Raw genomic sequence first — 21,428 nt, 5'->3', positions numbered from 1 at the left:
GCGCACCAACCAGTGGAGGACTATCAATCGATGAGACTCGACTTCCCAGATGAAGACGTCATGTACATAAGAGACTATGAGATTTCAGGCCCGGAAGAAGGACCCGAACCAGGATCGCGGTGGACGCTCGTGTTTGATGGTGCCTCAAATGCATTGGGTAACGGAATTAGGGCTATTATAACTTCTCCAAAGGATTTTCATCTTCCCTTCACGGCAAGGTTATGTTTCCAATGCACCAATAACATGGCGGAGTATGAAGCATGTATCTTGGGAATTGAAGCAGCTATTGACCTACGAATCAAGATTCTTGAAGTGTATGGGAACTCAGCACTTGTCATCTATCAAATTAAAGGAGATTGGGAGACCCGCCACCCCAATTTGATCCCATACCGAGAGCATGTCATGAAGCTAATCCCCTACTTTGATGAGATTAATTTCCATCATATTCCTAGAGAGGAGAATCAGCTAGCCGATGCCTTGGCTACTTTGTCATCTATGTTTAAGGTCAAGTGGGCTAACGAATCACCTGTTATTACAATTCAACGTCTAGACGAGCCAGCACATTGCTTGGCAGTTGAAGCAGAAATAGATGGAAAGCCTTGGTTTTATGACATCAAGCGATATCTTGAGAAGCATGAGTATCCAAATGATGTATCCATCACAGACAAAAAGACCTTGAGGAAATTATCAACCAATTTCTTCCTAAGTGGTGGTGTTCTATACAAAAGAAACTTTGATTTAGTTCTGCTCAGATGCGTGGATAGACACGAAGCCGACCTACTCATCAAAGAAATCCACGAAGGTTCTTTCGGCATTCATGCAAACGGACATGCAATGGCAAAGAAAATCCTTAGAGCTGGTTACTATTGGTTAACAATGGAAACAAATTGTTACCACTATGCCAGGAAATGCTACAAGTGCCAAATTTATGCTAACAAGGTGCACGTGCCACCTACTCCTTTGAATGTTTTATCAGCTCCATGGCCATTCTCAATGTGGGGAATAGACATGATTGGTATGATTGAGCCTAAAGCTGCAAACGGACATCGGTTCATTCTGGTTGCCATCGACTACTTCACTAAGTGGGTAGAAGCAGCTTCTTATGCCAATGTGACAAAGCAAGTCGTCACTCGGTTTATCAAGAAAGAGATGATTTGTCGCTATGGAACTCCTAGCAAGATTATCACTGATAATGGATCAAATCTGAATAATAAGATGATGAAGGAGTTGTGCGAGAATTTCAAGATTGAACATCATAACTCGTCACCTTATAGGCCAAAGATGAACGGAGCTGTGGAGGCAGCTAACAAGAATATCAAGAAGATCATTCAGAAGATGGTGAAAACTTATAAAGATTGGCACGAGATGCTACCCTTTGCTTTGCACGAATATCGAACAGCTGTTCGCACTTCAACAGGGGCAACCCCTTTCTCACTAGTCTATGGCATGGAGGTTGTGCTACCGATAGAAGTTGAGATCCCCTCATTGAGAGTCTTGATGGAGACAGAATTAGAAGAAGCTGAATGGATTCAAACCAGATTTGACCAGCTCAATCTAATCGAGGAAAAGAGGATGACAACGTTGTGTCATGGTCAGTTATATCAGAGGAGACTCAAGCGGGCGTTTGACAAGAAGGTCCGACCTCGAGAGTTTAATGTGGGTGAACTAGTTTTGAAAAAGATAATCTCCCTCCAGAAGGATTCACGTGGCAAGTGGATTCCAAACTATGAAGGACCATTTGTGGTGAAGAAAGCTTTCTCTGGTGGAGCTTTAGTTCTCACGAACATGGACGGAGAAGAGTTGACACACCCTGTCAATTCTGATGCAGTCAGAAAGTATTATGCCTAAGAAAAAGATATGGATAATAAAAGCTCGCTAAGTTGAAAACCCGAAAGGGCGACTTAGGCAAAAAATGAGCATCCCGGTGAGTTGAAAACCCGAAAGGGCGGCTCAGGCAAAAATTAGGGATAAACAAAAAAATTAAGCCCGGTAAGTCGAAAACCCGAAAGGGCGACTTAAGCAAAAAAGGGTAAAATCTCCCGGTGAACTGAAACTCTTAAGGAGCAGTTCGCGCAAAAGTTAGGGAATATCCAAAAGCATAATACTGCAGCGACATAAGTCAACACTACAATGAAGCTCAGACGGAAGAAAACAGTCCAATTACCATCTCCAGAAGCAAAGTAATGAGGACTAGAGGACATAGGGGAAAGTAGCAAAGTTGTATTTCGTTGGAAAATCAGTTAAATTTTTTGTTGCCATTTACTTGCTTTCTTTCTCTGTAATCTCCTCTTAGAGGGGTTTACATCTTCATGAACCTCATGTATGAGTTATTCTTCTCATCAAATAAAATTGTTCAGTTGAACATTGCTTTACCAATTGTTTCTGTTTTTCTGCTTAATGTCGCTTTTTATTTTTGATAAGATAAAAACATTAAAATAGTGGAAACGACAAAGCTTTTGAAAACTTTAAATTGTTTTGATTTTGAAAGTATAAAAGGAATTTTTGTTGGTTTACAATAACGCATCTGGTTCACAAGACGTGGGACATTTCCTGGATCATTGTAATCTAAAGCAAGTTTGAAGTGGATTTTCTTCCAGAAGCAAGAAGTCCTCATTGAAGCCCGCTTGGCGGAAAAGCAGAAATCAGAGTTTTTCGCAACAAAAAAAATTATTTCATGGTGTCATACGGTGAACTGGACTTTTTGTGGTTTTAATCGCAATGTCGCGGTTAGCAAGAGTCGCCACCGACTTTTCTTTTATCCAATAAGGAAAGGTGGAAAAGAACAGGAAAGACCTTAATTTAGATTTTGGGTTCGGGAGGTACATTATACAAAGGGAAGGTGTTAGCACCCTTTGTATCCATGGTTATCCATGGGCTCTTAATTGCTCGATCACTTATATTATTTTTGTCTAAAAAAGTGTTTGTGAATTGTTTGGAAAATTGTTTTGAAAAGAGAATTTAACTCTGTAATGATTCTTGTATGAATGTATACAAAGTGGTTATCCCGTTTTAGTTTTGAAAATTGTTTAGAAAAATATAACTCGGTAATGATTCTAGTATGAATGTATACCAAGTGGTGATTTTCTAAAGGCATTTTGAAAGGTGTGAGGTGCAAAAAAAATGTTTTAAGTTGTGAGCCAGCAATTAAGAGTTATACCGACCCAAGGTCTTTATGGGCATTTCCTGAGGGTAAAACTGTCCTTATTATTGAGAAATAAGTAGTTTTATCCTTTGGATGTAAAAGGGTCATCGTAGGGTCATCGATTGGTCATTGAAGGCAACAGTTATGAGGATACCTTAGCATTCGAAGGGACTATCATCATTTAACCGTAGACAACATCGGAGGGTCATCGAGGGACAAAGTTGTATATTCGAAGGCAACATCCGAGGGACTATAATTTATTTTATGATGATTTAACCGAAGGGTCTTTGCTAAGGGTATCCCCACGTTCGCGGGACATGACCGTAATATCGTAATCGTAAGGCAACAAAGAGAAGTCCAAGATCACTTATTCAAAGGCAAAGTTTTACAATTAATTATATAATTAGGATGAAACTCCACATTAAAATTATTAAAAATAATAGTTTAAAAAAATTAATACATTAGAAATTAATACATTAAAAAATTAATTTAGGGTGAAACTCCACAAGGGTATCCCACAAATAAAGTGGAATACCTAGCCAATAACCTTTTCCTGGGATATGTGAACCTTTACGAAACTCAAAAAAAGAAACATGTCAGAACACCAAATCAGGGTGCAATCGAAGATTACACCGGAGAAATATCACAACAATAAATAGGATAGGATGAATAATGCATGGCTATGATAAAAACAAAAAACAGACTAGAAGAATCAGGTACTGTCTCGTTCGCCTCTGCCTCGCCTAGCGAAGGCCACGGATTTTGAATTTTGAAAACAGCCCCATGTTAGGAACTTTGAATTTTATGGCATTTTATCACAGGAATAACATAGTCAAACATTCAGGGTATTCAGGCATATTTAAATTCCCATACGAAAGCAAATTATATATCAACATTTAATCATGATGCATTTATATATGTAGATATGGCCAATTGAAAGTATAAACAATAGAGATACGCAAAACCTGTTTGCCAATTCAAGGTTGAAGGGATTGACCACTTGTAGTATCGGAATAAGTTAGGCAGCGGGAATTGGACGGCGATGGCTTCGGTGCAGATGGGCTGCCTTCAGGGTTTCTTTACTCTGAATTCTCCGGGTAGGCAGGGTTCCTATGCCAAAGTTTCTATCCGTCCTTCTCTGTTCTCTCTCTTTCTTTTTCCTCAAGGTTTTGTTCCAAGGAAACCTCAGAGTGTTTTGCTTCTCTTCCTTCTTTCTCCAGTAAATCTCCCATACTGAAACTTCAGTATTTATAGACTAATTTCGTGGGTAATGGGCTTGGAATGAGGGAGACCCAAGTCCAAAATAATTTGTTATATTTTATTTATTTATTTATTTTAATTATTTAATTAATTAATTAATTAATTAATTAATTAAAAAAAATTTTCTTTTTTTTTTTTTTTCGTTTTTTTTTTTTTTTTTTTTTTTTTTTTTTAGGAAAAATGATGGGTAATTTTTGGGGTATGACAGCTGCCCCTGTTCAATATTCTTGAACCGAGAGAGTTAGGATGGCGTGTATGCCATTCGTGGTCTGGAGGTGGAAGATTATTGAACACTAGAATGCCCCAAAAATTTGCACTTGAGAATCAACAGTTGGTCTTGATGGAGATGGGCTTAAAGATGCCATCCGGGAGGTTTGATGACGAAAGCTTCAGATCGCGCCGTATATTAGGCCAATTTGAAGACATGGGTGCCACACTGGGTCGTACGTTAGACCGTATAATGAGTCATCCATTAGGCTGCCGACTTCGCTGGGGAGTCGGAGTGTGTCATATGCTGTTGGGGATAAAGGATCAGAATGGACCATACGCTAGATCGTATCTGAGTTGCAGAATGAGTCGTACGTTAGGCTGAATCTGATGACGAAAGGGGTAGTCGTACGTTAGACTACACTTCAGAAATGTACCGTATGTTAGGTAGGATCTGATGATGAAAGGGGTAGTCGTACGTTAGACTACACTTCAGAAATGTACCGTATGTTAGGTAGCATCTGAGGGGATGGACATCCGAACGGGTCGTACGTTAGACCGTCGCAGAATGAGTCGTCTGTTAGGCCGCATCTGATGATGAAAGCGGTAGTCGTACGCCAGACTACACTTCAGAAATGTACCGTACGTTAGGTAGCATCTGAGGGTTGTAAGATCCAAACGGGTCGTACGTTAGACCGCGTTGGGGTTGTTGAAGTTCAGAATGGATCGTACGTTAGATCGTATCCGAGTTGTAGAATGAGCCGTCCGTTAGGCTGCATCTGAAAAAGAAAGTAGTCGTACGCTAGACTACACCCCTGAATGTACCGTACGCTAGGCAGCATCTGAGGATTTGAAGGTCCAAATGGGTCGTACGTTAGACCGCATTGGAGTTGCTGAAGAAGTCATATGTTGGGCTGAATCAGAATGAACCGTACGTTAGGCTGTATCTGATAACCTGTATATGTTGTACTTGCAATAAATGTCTGGGATGGGCTTAGAGATGCCATCGTTAGGAGGATATCGAAGTGTTGTCAGAATGAATGTTCCCATGAACTGTATTTGAAATATGTATCTGAATCTTGAATGTGATTGATAAAGGTGTCTGTCTGAATGAACCTTCTACTTTGACTATATCAGGAGGATAATTAACCTGCAAAGAAAAAGTTAGCTTCATGCTATGTCATGATGCATGAGATGTTTCGTGTTATGCTAAAATAAATGTGAATGTTGTATGCATGCGTATGCTGTGAAAGGAAGTAATGAATGAGTTATGCGTATGAGAAGTTCTGCTTGGGGACTCTACTGGGGAAAATAAATCCCCATCTACTGATTTGAGACATTTGTGTCGATGACCCTTTCTCGGCTGGGGATGCTTGATTGATGGTGGAAATATTCAACAGAGCCTGGCTGGGGATGGATGAGATGATCAATCTGTCTGGTGACGCCGACCTCTGTTGGGGAGTAACTGGCTGTGCCTGGGGATACTGCCATTTTCTGAAGAAAAAAAAAAAACAGGCTTGCTGGGGAAGAGAATTGGTAGCGGATTCATTGGAAGCATGATTAGACCTTTTCCTTGATCCTGAAGTCGGGTAGTAATTGCTATTGCTATTCTATGCATGTATTTTTGGTAAACATCAGTCATATTCAAATGCACATATTAATTCAAATTAAATCAATGGACATTTACGCAACCAAAACAGAAAAGTAAAAACAAAAGCATCTTTTTTTTGAAAGAGGGTTGTATTGATTTTGAAAGGAGGCCTATAAACAGGCAATTTGTGTACAAGGAGACAGAAATCCTAGTAAGAGGAAATTGTCGAAAACAAAGAGAAAGTTATGTGGAAGAAGTCCTATTGATTTTAAGCCTACTACTGTCATTATGTCTTCGAGCATCTCATCCTTTGCTGTCGGATAGAAGTGATTGGCTTGGTCAGTCCCTCGAACTTGGATGAAAGTTGACTGAGAACGGGACATAGTCATACGCTTTAATCCCTAATTTTTGCCTGGACCGCCTTTTCAGGTTTTCAGTCCACCAGGATACCCTTTTTTGCCCAAGCCACCTTTTCAGGTTTTCGACTTGCCGGGTGTACATTTTTTTTTATATATCCCTAATTTTTGCCCGAACCCTTTTGGTTCGCCGGGATGCCCTTACTTTTGCCTAGATACGTCGATCTAGCGGGTCTCTTTTATGCGTAGTATTTTTTAACTATGTCCGCGTTCACGGGATGTGGGAAGTCTTCACCATCCATTGTAGCGAGTATCATGGCTCCACCTGAGAATACCTTCTTAACTACAAATGGCCCTTCGTATGTGGGAGTCCATTTGCCTCTGGGGTCAGTTTGTGGTAGGATGATGCGTTTGATTACCAAGTCGCCAATTTGATACACTTGTCTCTTGACCTTTTTGTTGAATGCCCTGGTCATGCGCTTCTGATATATCTGCCCGTGACATACAGCCGCAAGTCTCTTCTCATCCATCAAATTTATCTGATCGAGTCGAGTCTGAATCCATTCGTCCTCGTCTAAGCCCGCCTCTTTCATGATCCTTAGAGAGGGAATCTGAACTTCCACTGGTAAAACGGCTTCCATTCCGTAGACTAAAGAGAAAGGAGTTGCCCCTGTCGAAGTTCGCACGGAAGTACGATAACCATGAAGAGCAAATGGTAACATCTCATGCCAGTCTTTGTATGTTACCGTCATCTTTTGTATAATCTTCTTAATATTCTTATTAGCCGCTTCTACAGCGCCGTTCATCTTTGGCCGGTACGGAGAAGAGTTATGGTGTTTTATTTTGAACTGCATGCCGAGTTCAATTTAGTACCATTATCAGTGATAACTCTTTTAGGAGACAGCAGGTTTCTCGAATGTATATTTGATAAGATCCATCTTAGAAATCAATAAAGTGGTATGATTCAACATATACTGTCTTAGTCGGCGAGCAGCCCAAGCCAAAGCGCAGCAAGCTTTCTCGAGCTGTGAGTATCTTGTTTCACAGTCGGTACCTTTTGCTAAGGCAGTGTATGACATGCTCTTTTCGACCAGACTCGTCATGTTGCCCCAGCACACCCTATTGAATTTTCTAACACGGTCAAATACGTGATTAAAGGTCTTCCTTCAACTGGTGGCATCGGAACTGGAGGTTCTTGGGGATACTTCTTGATTTTGTCATTCATCATTCCATACCATCTCTTGATTTTTCTTTTTTAGTAATTTGAAGATGGGTTTGCAGGTAGCAGTCAAGTGTGGAATGAATCGGGCAATGTAATTCGAGTGCCCCAAGAAACTTCTGACTTCTCTCTTGTTTATTTCAGTACCCAGATTTACAATTTCAATTGATTCCTCATGCGGCTGTATAGTCTTTTGTAGTACCAGTCTGGCAAGTTCTCTAGGGACTTCACAATCTTCCTCACTTCCATCCTCGGCTTGGTAGATCGGATTTTCAAAGTCATAATGAACAGTAGCAGAGTCATTACCAACAGGATCCAAAGTGGATATGGATCGGCAAATTGTTACGTGAGTGTGTGCAAGAAAACATAGCTTGTTTTAAAAGAAGACAGGAAAGATAAAGAGCGCAATATTTGAATGCAAAAAGTCCATTGATTTATTGAATATGAATATGCTTATGAAATGACAAAACCCTTGAAAAATTAGCTATTATGCCCCGGGTATAGACACAATGCTTTGAAACACAAAAATAGCAATAACAATTACTCCTGACTAAAGGAAATCGGGATAGTGTCTTCAGCCTTCCAATTATTGGGTCCGTCACCAATTGTTGGGAAAATCCAGCTATCCAAGTCATAATCGTTATCAGTATCTTCCACAGCATTGACAGTCTCGTCATGATTAGGCAGAGGGGCAGTGATGCCATTAGGAGTCTCCGGAGGATCAAAGATAGTCGCCTGTATCTTCCCACTTCGAATGCCACTTTCAACATGTTCACCTGTTAATATAAGTTCAGTGAAACCCAATGAGGAACTCCTCAATAGATGGCTGTAGAATGGGCCAGTCAGTGTGCTCATGAACATGTCCACTAATTCTCGATCAGTCATAGGGGGTTTGACTCTGCCAGCCAAATCTCTCCACTTTTGAGCATATTCTTTGAAACTTTCTTTAGAGCCCATAGTCATATTTTGTAGCTGTAGCCGAGTAGGCGCTAACTCAGAATTATACTGGTAGTGCTTGTAGAAAGCTGTTGCTAAATCAGTCCATGTGCGGATGTTAGAGCTCTCAAGCTGATAATACCACTCTAACTGTGTGCCAGACAGACTCTCTTGGAAGAAATGGATCCACAGTTTCTTATCAGTAGTGTGCGGCTGAATCTTTCTCACATAAGCCCTTAGATGCATCTGAGGACAAGAGGCACCATCATACTTAGTGAAAATGGGAACCTTGAATTTGCGGGGAATGACCACATCAGAGACCAGACCCAAGTTTTCGAAATCCAGACCGGGCACTTTCTGCCCCTCCATAGCTAGCATACGTTTTTCCAGCAACTTGTACTTATCATCCTTCGGAGAGTACTGTTCATGTTCATAATCTTCATCGTCGTCCTCAGAATTGACGAGATTAGGATTCTCATCTTCCGAATCATTCTCGGTCTCTTCTTCTGAATCCTTCGGAATTCTAATCTTGACTCCTGTAACCTGTCCCTTAAGCCTTCTCCCCGGGTTGATGTAACCCACAGGTTTCTGGTCCTTCTTCTTCTCCATCAAAAGAGCTTTCAGTTCTTCCTGCCCCTTAGATAAGCTCAGCATCATTTCCTGGAATTGAGCATTCTGGGCCTGGAGATCTTTGACAGTTTGTTCGAGAGCCATTGTTCAATCTGTTTGAATCTGCTGGAATCTGTTTGATAGGAAAATCGTGAGAACACTGATCCTTTAGAATACCTGTTATGCGATGCAATGCAATGTATGAAATGTTTTCAAGGACTTTCGGGATTTAACTTTGCATAAACTAACAAAAAGAGCTTCTTTTTCTTTTCTCTTTTGTTTTTGCTTTTGTTTTCGTTTTTTCTGTTTTTTTTTTTTAGCAGAGTTAAATCCCTAAATCCTTGAAATGGTTAGTACAATGCCATGATGTTATGATGTTATGTTGTTATGATGTCATGTTGTTAGATAAATAACAAGCACAAGCAAGTCACACAACAATCATTCCTAGGTTTTAAGGCTTGCGTGAGTTCCATAGGTAAATACCCTCCCCACTGAAGTTTGGTTGGTTCAACCTGTCTTAGAATAGTAACCGGGTTCTAGAAGGATCTCAAATCATTGACCTTTCCTTAAGTCCACTTCAGTGCAACACCAAGTGGTTGACCGAAGCTTCCCTAAAGTCCAATCTCAAAGAGTGTAGTATCGAGTCTCAACCAACTCCAGTCGGAACCGAAGCCAGTTATCTCACTACTTTCTAATGGCCAGGATGAGTCAATTAGGGTTCTAAAGGTCTGGTTAATGCTTTTATGACACCACGCGAATGCCAAATATTTCCTCAACTAACATGAGGAACATCAGGACATCCAAAGTGCCACATTAACCGTAGCCATCATTTTGACCATTCCAGTATACGCCGGACAGTCGCGATGATCTCTTGCTACTTACCTAAGATACACTAGATCCGGGTGTAGGATCTTTCACTCAAGCATAACATACCCAAGCAATCCCTTAAAAATAAATCAGACAAATTGAATAAGTGATCTTGTTTTTAAGGTAACCTCTCTTTTTAAATATTTAGGGTCCCCAGCAGAGTCGCCAGTTCTGTCATACGGTGAACTGGACTTTTTGTGGTTTTAATCGCAATGTCGCGGTTAGCAAGAGTCGCCACCGACTTTTCTTTTATCCAATAAGGAAAGGTGGAAAAGAACAGGAAAGACCTTAATTTAGATTTTGGGTTCGGGAGGTACATTATACAAAGGGAAGGTGTTAGCACCCTTTGTATCCATGGTTATCCATGGGCTCTTAATTGCTCGATCACTTATATTATTTTTGTCTAAAAAAGTGTTTGTGAATTGTTTGGAAAATTGTTTTGAAAAGAGAATTTAACTTTGTAATGATTCTTGTATGAATGTATACAAAGTGGTTATCCCGTTTTAGTTTTGAAAATTGTTTAGAAAAATATAACTCGGTAATGATTCTAGTATGAATGTATACCAAGTGGTGATTTTCTAAAGGCATTTTGAAAGGTGTGAGGTGCAAAAAAAATGTTTTAAGTTGTGAGCCAGCAATTAAGAGTTATACCGACCCAAGGTCTTTACGGGCATTTCCTGAGGGTAAAACTGTCCTTATTATTGAGAAATAAGTAGTTTTATCCTTTGGATGTAAAAGGGTCATCGTAGGGTCATCGATTGGTCATTGAAGGCAACAGTTATGAGGATACCTTAGCATTCGAAGGGACTATCATCATTTAACCGTAGGCAACATCGGAGGGTCATCGAGGGACAAAGTTGTATATTCGAAGGCAACATCCGAGGGACTATAATTTATTTTATGATGATTTAACCGAAGGGTCTTTGCTAAGGGTATCCCCACGTTCGCGGGACATGACCGTAATATCGTAATCGTAAGGCAACAAAGAGAAGTCCAAGATCACTTATTCAAAGGCAAAGTTTTACAATTAATTATATAATTAGGATGAAACTCCACATTAAAATTATTAAAAATAATAGTTTAAAAAAATTAATACATTAGAAATTAATACATTAAAAAATTAATTTAGGGTGAAACTCCACAAGGGTATCCCACAAATAAAGTGGAATACCTAGCCAATAACCTTTTCCTGGGATATGTGAACCTTTACGAAACTCAAAAAAAGAAACATGTCAGAACACCAAATCAGGGTGCAATCGAAGATTACACCGGAGAAATATCACAACAATAAATAGGATAGGATGAATAATGCATGGCTATGATAAAAACAAAAAACAGACTAGAAGAATCAGGTACTGTCTCGTTCGCCTCTGCCTCGCCTAGCGAAGGCCACGGATTTTGAATTTTGAAAACAGCCCCATGTTAGGAACTTTGAATTTTATGGCATTTTATCACAGGAATAACATAGTCAAACATTCAGGGTATTCAGGCATATTTAAATTCCCATACGAAAGCAAATTATATATCAACATTTAATCATGATGCATTTATATATGTAGATATGGCCAATTGAAAGTATAAACAATAGAGATACGCAAAACCTGTTTGCCAATTCAAGGTTGAAGGGATTGACCACTTGTAGTATCGGAATAAGTTAGGCAGCGGGAATTGGACGGCGATGGCTTCGGTGCAGATGGGCTGCCTTCAGGGTTTCTTTACTCTGAATTCTCCGGGTAGGCAGGGTTCCTATGCCAAAGTTTCTATCCGTCCTTCTCTGTTCTCTCTCTTTCTTTTTCCTCAAGGTTTTGTTCCAAGGAAACCTCAGAGTGTTTTGCTTCTCTTCCTTCTTTCTCCAGTAAATCTCCCAGTGTAAACTTCAAGTCCACTCCCCTACTGAAACTTCAGTATTTATAGACTAATTTCGTGGGTAATGGGCTTGGAATGAGGGAGACCCAAGTCCAAAATAAATTGTTATATTTTATTTATTTATTTATTTTAATTATTTAATTAATTAATTAATTAATTAATTTAAAAAAAAAATTCTTTTTTTTTTTTTCGTTTTTTTTTTCGTTTTTTTTTCGTTTTTTTTTTTTTTTTTTTTTTTTTTTTAGGAAAAATGATGGGTAATTTTTGGGGTATGACACATGGTGTCACTGCTATTCAAGACAAGGCGTTGGGGAATCCGAGCTTGATACCTACAAAATGCATAAACTAATATATTCATGCATTCATATTCATTTTGCATATCATGTACAAAAACAGATCATGCATAAACCTCAGCCGGATTCAGCAACCTCTAAAGGAAGTTCAATATAATCCTCAGCAAACCAAGATGCAAGAGGTGTTCTCAAGAGTAGAGCAATTATCTTCTCCAGCACTATAGTATTTTCAGAATACAGTCATTGTTGGTAATGATTCTTAAGACGAGTTTCTTCCCCAGCAAGGTGATTGATTTTCTTCCGTTGGAACTTTGGTGTAAACAGATTTTCTGCTTGGTTTCCCCAGTAGATATCTCCACACAGAGTTTTTCCAACATTGTATTTTCTCCAGCAAAATTTCATGAACTCCCCAGCAAGTCTCTGGGATCTTCTCATTCCCCAAAAGAGTCTTCTGTCAGCGAAGAGCAGCTGAATATGCGGTTATTCCCCAAAGGAAGCATTTTGTTTATTTCCCAACAATTCGCTTCAACCAAGAGTAGTTGAATGCATTAGTTTCAGCCAAGAGCAGTTGAATGCATTAGTTTCAGCCAAGAGCAGTTGAACACTATTTTATTTTATAGTTTTTGCTTCAACCAAGAGTCGTTGAGTGCATCAGTTTCAGCCAAGAGTTGTTGAATATGACATCTTTAGCCAAAAGCAGTCGAATATGATCATTTATTCCCCCAAGAGTGTCTGCCTTCAATGAAGAACGTCTGAAGACCAGTCGAGCATGTTACCTTATAACAAATCCATCCCAGATATCTAATTTTAGTCAAGAGCAACTGAACATGATTCTCTCATCCCTAGTCATTTGCATATCATCTGAGAAATCAAGAGCATTTCCCAGTACATTTACATTCATGATTAAGAAATTAAGAGTATTTCTTAACTCATCCACATGCCATATGAGAAATCAACAGCATTTCTCAATTCATTTACATTCATGATTAAGAAATCAAGAGTATTTCTTAACTCATCTGCATGCCATTTGAGAAATCAAGAGAATTTCTCAATTCATTTACATTCATGATTAAGAAATTAAGAGTATTTCTTAACTCATCTGCATGCCATCTGAGAAATCAAGAGAATTTCTCAATTCATTTACACTCATGATTAAGGAATCAAGAGTATTTCTTAACTCATACTCATATGCATTATCATGATTAAGAAATCAAGAGTATTTCTTAACTCATACATATTTCATTTACATTCATGATTAAGAAAACAAGAGTATTTCTTAACTCATACATATTCATTTACATTCATGATTAAGAAATCAAGAGTATTTCTTAACTCATACATATTTCATTTACATTCATGATTAAGAAATCAAGAGTATTTCTTAACTCATATGCATGTCATCTGAGAAATCAAGAGCATTTCTCAATTCATTTACATTCATGATTAAGGAATCAAGAGTATTTCTTAATTCATTTGCATATATTCTAAGAAATCAAGAGTATTTCTCAATTCATCTGCATTTTCATTCAACCATATGATTAAGAGATCAAGAGTATTTTTTAATTCATTCAGCTGTAAGGAGTCAAGAGCACTTCTTAGCATACATAACATTTTTCATTCATATAATTGAGAAATCGAGAGTATTTCTCAATTCATGCGCATTCATTTTTAAGGAGTTAAGAGGACTTCTTAACCTTCATTTACATGCATACCACCAAACGATTAGGAAATCAAGAGTATTTCTTAAATCTCATTGCATTTATTCGCATTACCGTCAGCTGATTAAGAAATCAAGAGTATTTCTTAAATCCAAGTGCATTCGGTCATAACCATGAGCTTATCATTCTTCTACATAAAAAGGAAAAATTTGGGTCTATTTGGTATTTAAACTATCTTTCACCATGACGATTTGAAGAAGATTTCTTCATATCCTCTAGTTAAAGATGTTTAAATAGGGGCAGCTGTCATACCCTAAATTTCACCCTGAGTTTTTCATTTGCATCAGCATAGCATAAATCAATCCGTTTTGTCGTGTATTTCATCAATTTAAAGCATTCGTCAGGGTTCAGGTAAAAAGTCCGGAGTTCTGGCATTTCATCTGGTCTTGATGACATTTATTCAGTCATCTATTGATTAAGAAATCAAAAGATTTAATTTCTCAAATCTCAGTGCATCATTCATGCAGTTGCATCTTGTTTCAGAGGTTCAGAGATTGATAAATCAAGAGTATTAACATCGTATGAATCTTTGTAGCTTTTAATTGTGATGGAGAATCATAAGTAAATGGTCCAAGGGCGATTCATTTGCATCTGATTGTCTGTTCACGATTATTCAGTCAATAATTCAGTTCATTTACATGAAATTTGCATTTTTATACTTGTCACAACATGCATTTTGTTTTGCATAATGTTTAAAATATCAGCCAGATAATTTTTTCAGATCTACAGACAAACTGATTGAATCATTTCCCAAATATACGTCGAATTAGTGGCCGAAAATTGAGCTTTCAGACGTCAGTTTTATTGATCTATGGGTCGCGTAGTTCAACCTGGCATGCTCATTTTATTTTATTCGACTACCTTTCAGTCGCATTTTTTATGCCCGCCTGAGCCTTTTAATCGATCAATTTTTATTTTAAATTTTGATCAAAACCTGTATGTTTCCGAGAAGTTTATTTTGCGCTGATCATTTTTATGTTGTCACTTTATTTTTTATTTTTATTTTTTATTTTTATTTTTTATTTTTATTTTTTAATTTTTATTTTTTATTTTTTATTTTTTTGATTTTTTTTATGCCCAATTTTTATTCCTTTTTTATCCGATTATTCTTTATCTTTCGCTAAAATAATATGAGGAATTATTTAGAATTATCTATGTTGTCAATTTTATTTTATTCATATTTGTATTTATTTATTATTTAAATAGTAAGAACAAAATTATTTAATTTTTTTACCAGCGACCCAGTAAATCATTTATTTTTATTTTAAAGTCATTTTTTAAAAAATTAAAAAAAAAAAAAACTCCTTTAGCCATTGGTGGAGTGCTACTTGGTATTATTTTCATTTTTCCTTTTTTTCTTTTTTTTCTTTTTTTTTTCCTTTTTTTTTCTCTCATAACTTCTTTTCCTTTTTTTTCTTTTATTTTTTCTCTCTCCTCTCTTCCTTCTTTCTCTCTCTGCGTATACTTCTTTTTCTCTCTCCTCTCTTTCCTCCTTTTCTCTCTCCGCGTATACTTCTTTTTCTCTCTCCTCTCTTTCCTTCTTTTCTCTCTCCACGTTTCTTCTTTTTCCTCTCACTCTCACTATTCTTTTTCTTCCTTTCTCTCTTTCCTCTTTTCTTCACATCCACACTTACACACAAAAAATATCTAACATAAAATATATTAAATTTCTTTCCTCAAAAAACTCACTCTTTCTCTACTATTCATAACCTTTCCCCATCTTTCTCCTTTTCCCTCACGTGCACTTTTTCTTTTCTTCCTCCTTCACATCAATTTCTTCTGCTACACCAATGTTCATCATCATCTCTTTCACTCACACCTCACATCTCTCACATCTCTCACAACTCTCACTCCAAAAAAATTAAAAAATATATAAACTTAAACCTCTTTTCTTTCTCTTCACCCTTTAACGCCATATAACTATCATCATATCTTCTCTTCCCTCACCACACCTTATCACTCAAAAAAAACTAAAAAAAGAAACTTCATAAACAAAAACATCATCACTCTAAAAACTTCAAGCTTCATAAAACAACAACAACACCATCACTCAAAATCTTCAAGCTTCATAAACCAAACAGTTCCATTATCACCATCATCCACAGTTTAAACACACAACTCCATCACCACGAAATATAGTGAAACCGACGGTTCAAACACGTCATCGCCATTTTACGACATCGCCGAAAAACTTGCCATTCCGTCTCCACTTGCGAAAACGAGCTTTGACTTGGTAGTCGTTCTCTTCCTTTTCATTGTTTTGCTTTCATAAACTTTTGCTTTTGCTTTGATATGAGAGTTTGTTACTTTGAATTTTTTTTTAAAAATCATGTTGTTCCCATTAAAACCAAGTGTGAGAGAGAGAGGTCTTAGAAGCAATCAAGTTTTGTTTTTGTTGAATCTTCATGCTGTTTTTTATTCACCATGATGAGTGGGGCTTGAAATAGATATAAATTTTGTTTTGTTTTTCAAGAAAGAAAAGAGCAAAGATGGTTGTTTTATAAAAAGAAAATGAAGAAAATATGTTGTTGTTACTGTAAGAGTGTTCCAAGGATGAAGGAGAAGTGATTTTTTTTATAATTAATTAATTAAATGCTCCCCTGCCACGTGTCAGGCAGGGGTTGGTGGTCTTAAAAATCATTTTTCTCACTCTCTAATATCCAACGTCCCACTCATTTATTTATTTATTTATTTATTTTATTCTTATTTTATTTTATATATTATACTGATTGTTGTTATTTTGAGTATTATAATATTATTACTATTATTATGATTTTTTTTCTTTCTTTATTATTTCCATTATTGTTTTATTATTATTATTATTATTATTATTTACTATTTCTATTATTATCATCTTTAATATTATTATTAACTTATTACTATTATTATTATCATTATTATAATTAACCATTATATATTATTGTTATTTAGTATTGTTAAATGTATTATTAATATTATTGGATTATTTATTAAATATTGATATTTAAAGTTTGTTATTGATCACTGTCATTATTATTATTATTATTGTTCGTTAATTATTTATTTATTTATTATTTTTTTTTCTTTTCCAGTTATTATTATTACTATTATTATTAATAATGTTTATTGTTTTTTCTTATTTGTTATTATTAATATCTATTTGTTTTCTAATTTATTATTTATTTATTATAATTATTGTTAATATTTATTATTTTTGTTTATTTATTGTTATTATTTTGTTAATATTTATTATTTTTGCTTATTATCATTATTTATTTATATTATTTTTAATTATCATTATGTATTATTATTATTGTTAATGTTATTTATTATTATAAATTAATTATTGTTGTTAATTTTTAATTTTTAATTTCTGATTTTAATTGTTAACAAAACGCTAATTTTCTTTTAAGTTTAATTTCTGATTTTAACATCGAGTCCCTTGGCTTTCTCTTGGGCCTTCTTACAACGAGATTCTTTTATTTTTGCAACTGTCTTTTAAAACTTGTATGATTCAGTTATTGTGTTGTATTCCCATTCGATAAAATGTACCCCCATTCCCGAAAATGTGTAATAAATTTTACTGCTTTCGTTTATTTTTATTGTATTAGTTGATTGTTAATTCCAAGATTAAAATCAACCCTTTTTTAGAAAAGAACAAAAACAAACACTCGATCCAACGTCGAGTGTTCTGTCCTAAATGAAATCCAAATTGATTACAAAGTCAAATATACCCCCGCCACATCCAAATTATTTTCATAAGTTAACTTCTGACACTTGATCCAACGTCAAGTCGTCCCCCTGTTTTAAAAATCTTTTCGCAATAAAAATGGAAGAAACTGATTAAGTTTAGACTTTCTCTGTTTCGAATGTTAGGATACTGCTGTAGAGCTCAATGTCCAAACATTTGTCTTCCATATTAACATACAGTAATTACTAGAATTAGGTCATTTCTCTTATAGAAGAAAAAGATTGATTGGGTATCGACCTTCTCTTTCCCGATTATTTGGACACTGCTGTAGAGCTCTCTGTTTGATTAATCGTCTTTCGTTAATGAATTTTGACCTAATTTGCCACACATTTTCATAACAAAATTTTGGATGAAAAAAAGAGTGATTGGGCTTAGGTCTCTTCCTTTTCGAGCATCTGAGTACTGCAGTAGAGCTCCCTGCTTAGATGCTTGTCTCCGCTTAAAATAAACTCAAACTCATCAAACTTATTTTCCGCCCTCGTGCGACCCCAAAAACATTTTCTGAAAAGAGTATGCAACATCTATTTTGATGTGAAACAAACAAAGACTTCAGCCTCCAAGAGTGAGCAGCAAGTAAAGGTTTAATCGCTCAAATGTGATCCAAGCATCACTCTCTTTAAAAGCAATCCATCTAGTAGTTCTCTTTGGGTAGAACTACGTATGCCTTGAGTTCTTCATAGCACCTGGAGATACGTAGGAGCAGGATTGCGAAATCTTGTCAGGCACATTAACATTAAAAACCCTAAGTCTTTCCTTCCTTTCTTTCTCTTTCCTCACCCGATAAGTAGAAGATCGCAAACGATATCACGCTAACACTCTAACACGAAACTAACTAAATGGGTCCCATCGAGTACGATGGATGTGAGGGGTGCTAATACCTTCCCCTTGCATAACCGACTCCCGAACCCGATTTGGTTGCGACGACCATTCCTTTTTTATTTTTTGTGGGTTTTATCGATATTTCCCCTTTCCCTCTTTGGGAATAAATAAAGTTCGGTGGCGACTCTGTTTTATTTATATTTCGAGCGTTCCCTACGCTTGGGTATTTTTTGTGCCGCGACAGCTGGCGACTCTGCTGGGGAATAAAGTTCTCCTAAGCGAGTCAACCCTAATTTAGTTTGTTTTGTGTTTGAGTTTGCTTTTATCTGTTTGCTTGCTTCTTATTTATTTTATCTATATATGCCTTTATTATCTGTATTTGCAATTACTGTATTATTGATATATGGTATCATTGGAACTTTCTGGAGTATTGGCATTTGTGTGAGGAAAAGCTTTATACCCGAGCTATGAGAAAAACTTAAGTTAGGATGGTGGTTGTGTAGTATTGACCTGCGAGACATCGGACTCGTTAGGTTGATGCGAGAACCCCACTCAGATGAGATCCCTTGAAAGTGTTATTGTCTTACGATTAGTCGTTTTGGCGGTGATACTTTCAACCTCGATCTATGATTATGAGGACCTTTTGTAGAACCCTGAACCTATGGCTTTTAGGACCGATGGTTGTGTAGTTTTAACCTATGAGACTTAGGACTCGTTGGGTTAATACAAAGACCTCACTCAGAATAGATCATTTTTGAGGATATTGTTGTCTTACGAGTAATCGTTCTGACGATAATATTATCAGGTGTGATCCATGACTCTGGGAACCGTGTCTAGAACCATGGAGTCGATGGTTGTGTAGTATTAACCTACGAGACTTAGGACTCGTTGGGTTAATACAAAGACCTAACCTGGAATAGATCCTTTTTAAGATATTATTGTCTTACGATTAGTCGTTCTGACGATAATATTCTTGAATTGGGTCCATGACTCTAGGAACCTTTTAAACCCTAGAGCCTACCTGTTTGGTTTTCCTATTCCTGGAACCTTTCCTCCATGAAGTAATTAATCAGAATGTTCCAATGATCACCTACCCAATTGTACATACATAAACATAAAACATTTCATAATCATAACACATATGACATGTGCATATTTTCAAGGGACCTAAAGACTCGTTTGATTTCAGGCATTCAGAAGACATGGGTAGCAATCAAAAAAGTACTTATTCATTCAAGTTCAGAAATCCAAAGCTAGGATTGATTAAGGGGTTGATCTCAGATGTGAAAAAAATCAGAAGGAACAACTTTTGTGTTGAGTATGGTGACCTGTTGACTATCATGAACACCGAGGTGGATGCTTGGGCCATTTTCACTTTGGCACAATTCTATGATCCTCCCTTGCGGTGTTTCACATTCCAGGACTTCCAGTTGGCGCCAACACTTGAAGAGTTCTCACATATAGCAAACATTGGTATCAAGGATGAAATCCCTTACACCGGTCTAGGGGAACTTCCTACACATCAACAAATAGGTTCAGTTATACGTCTAGATAAAGCGGAAGTGAAAGCTAATCTTGGACCAAAAGGAGGCACTTCAGGTTTCACTTTGAAGTTCTTAGTGGGAAAAGCTTCAGATTTCAAAAGTAAAGAAGATTGGGTCGCTTTCAATGCTGTGTTAGCCTTGATACTCTATGGGATTGTCTTGTTCCCGAACATTGATGACTTCGTGGACATGACTGCTATACGCATTTTTTTGCTCAAGAATCCCATTCCCACCTTGCTTGCAGATGTTTATCACTCTATCCATTGGAGAAATGAGAAGAAGGGGGGATGATCCAGTGTTGCGCTCCTTTACTGTATAAATGGTTCTTATCTCACTTACCAAGCGAAGGGCCTTTTATTCAGAACAAGGATAACCTCAAGTGGTCTCAAAAAATCATGTCTCTCACTGCCAATGACATCGCCTGGTACTCTCGTGTTTATGATGATGTGGACATAATCGTCAAATGTGGCAACTTCCATAATGTGCCACTCATAGGAACTCGAGGTTGCATCAATTACAATCCTGAGCTTGCTATGCGGCAACTTGGGTTTCCTATGAATGACAAACCAGAAGACAAGTTGTTAGAAGGTTTCTTGCTGGGAGAAGGAGTGAAGGACGTTGATCTGGTGAAGAGGATAGGTCGTGCCTGGACTAAAGTTCGTAGAGAAGGAAAAAGGGAGCGTGGAAAGAAGAATTGTATAGCTAGAGGGCCATATACAAGTTGGGTCCAAGCCAGAGCTTCTCAAGACAAACTACCATACCCTTATGAGCCTCCAATGCATATAAATCCTCCAGAACCTACTCACGTCACTATGGAGGAAGCTAAAGAGCTCAAAGTTGTCATCCAAAGTTTGGAAAAAGAGAATGAAGAGCTACGGTTGAACCTTCTCCGGATTACTGAAGAAAGGGATAATCATAAGTGGGAGCTTGGGCGGAAGAAAACACAACTTCAAGCAAATGTGGAAAGGACTGATAAGGAGGAATATAAGAGAAAAAGAGTCAAACAGGGGTTAGATCAGGCTGAGAGCTGTTTGAATACCGTCAAAAGCCAACTGAAAGAGGCTGAGAGGGATTGTCGTGAGAAAGAGAAATGGTGGAAGCTCGCCACAAAACAAAAGAAGGAGATAAGAGAGACACTTGAGGCTGAGATAGCCAACCTCAGTGTTTCACTCCGTGAATCAAAAGAAAGGGAAGAACGAGAACGCCGCAGTAAAGAGAGTGATATGGCTGCTACTCAGGTTACACCTGAAATGTGGAATGGAAAGTGCCAG

General features: G+C 37.2%; 1 protein-coding gene across 1 annotated transcript; it reads left to right on the top strand.

Moving 5' to 3' along the window:
• Positions 1–16,139: 16,139 nt before the first annotated feature.
• LOC127137732 (uncharacterized) lies at positions 16,140–20,448 on the top strand. Its single transcript, XM_051064160.1, has 2 exons — positions 16,140–16,297; positions 19,803–20,448. The coding sequence occupies exon 2, from the start codon at positions 19,816–19,818 to the stop codon at positions 20,446–20,448; it is 633 nt and encodes a 210-aa protein (XP_050920117.1). The 5' UTR covers positions 16,140–16,297; positions 19,803–19,815.
• Positions 20,449–21,428: the final 980 nt, after the last annotated feature.

The sequence above is a fragment of the Lathyrus oleraceus genome, chromosome 4 (assembly GCF_024323335.1).
Source record: "Lathyrus oleraceus cultivar Zhongwan6 chromosome 4, CAAS_Psat_ZW6_1.0, whole genome shotgun sequence".
Lineage (NCBI taxonomy): Eukaryota > Viridiplantae > Streptophyta > Magnoliopsida > Fabales > Fabaceae > Lathyrus > Lathyrus oleraceus.
Note: the sequence above shows the minus strand (reverse complement) of the source record. Positions and strands in the feature narration are given on the sequence as shown.

Excerpts from the sequence above, each read along its gene's own strand:
- LOC127137732 (XM_051064160.1), top strand. The coding sequence starts at position 19,816 with ATGGGTAGCAATCAAAAAAGTACTTATTCATTCAAGTTCAGAAATCCA.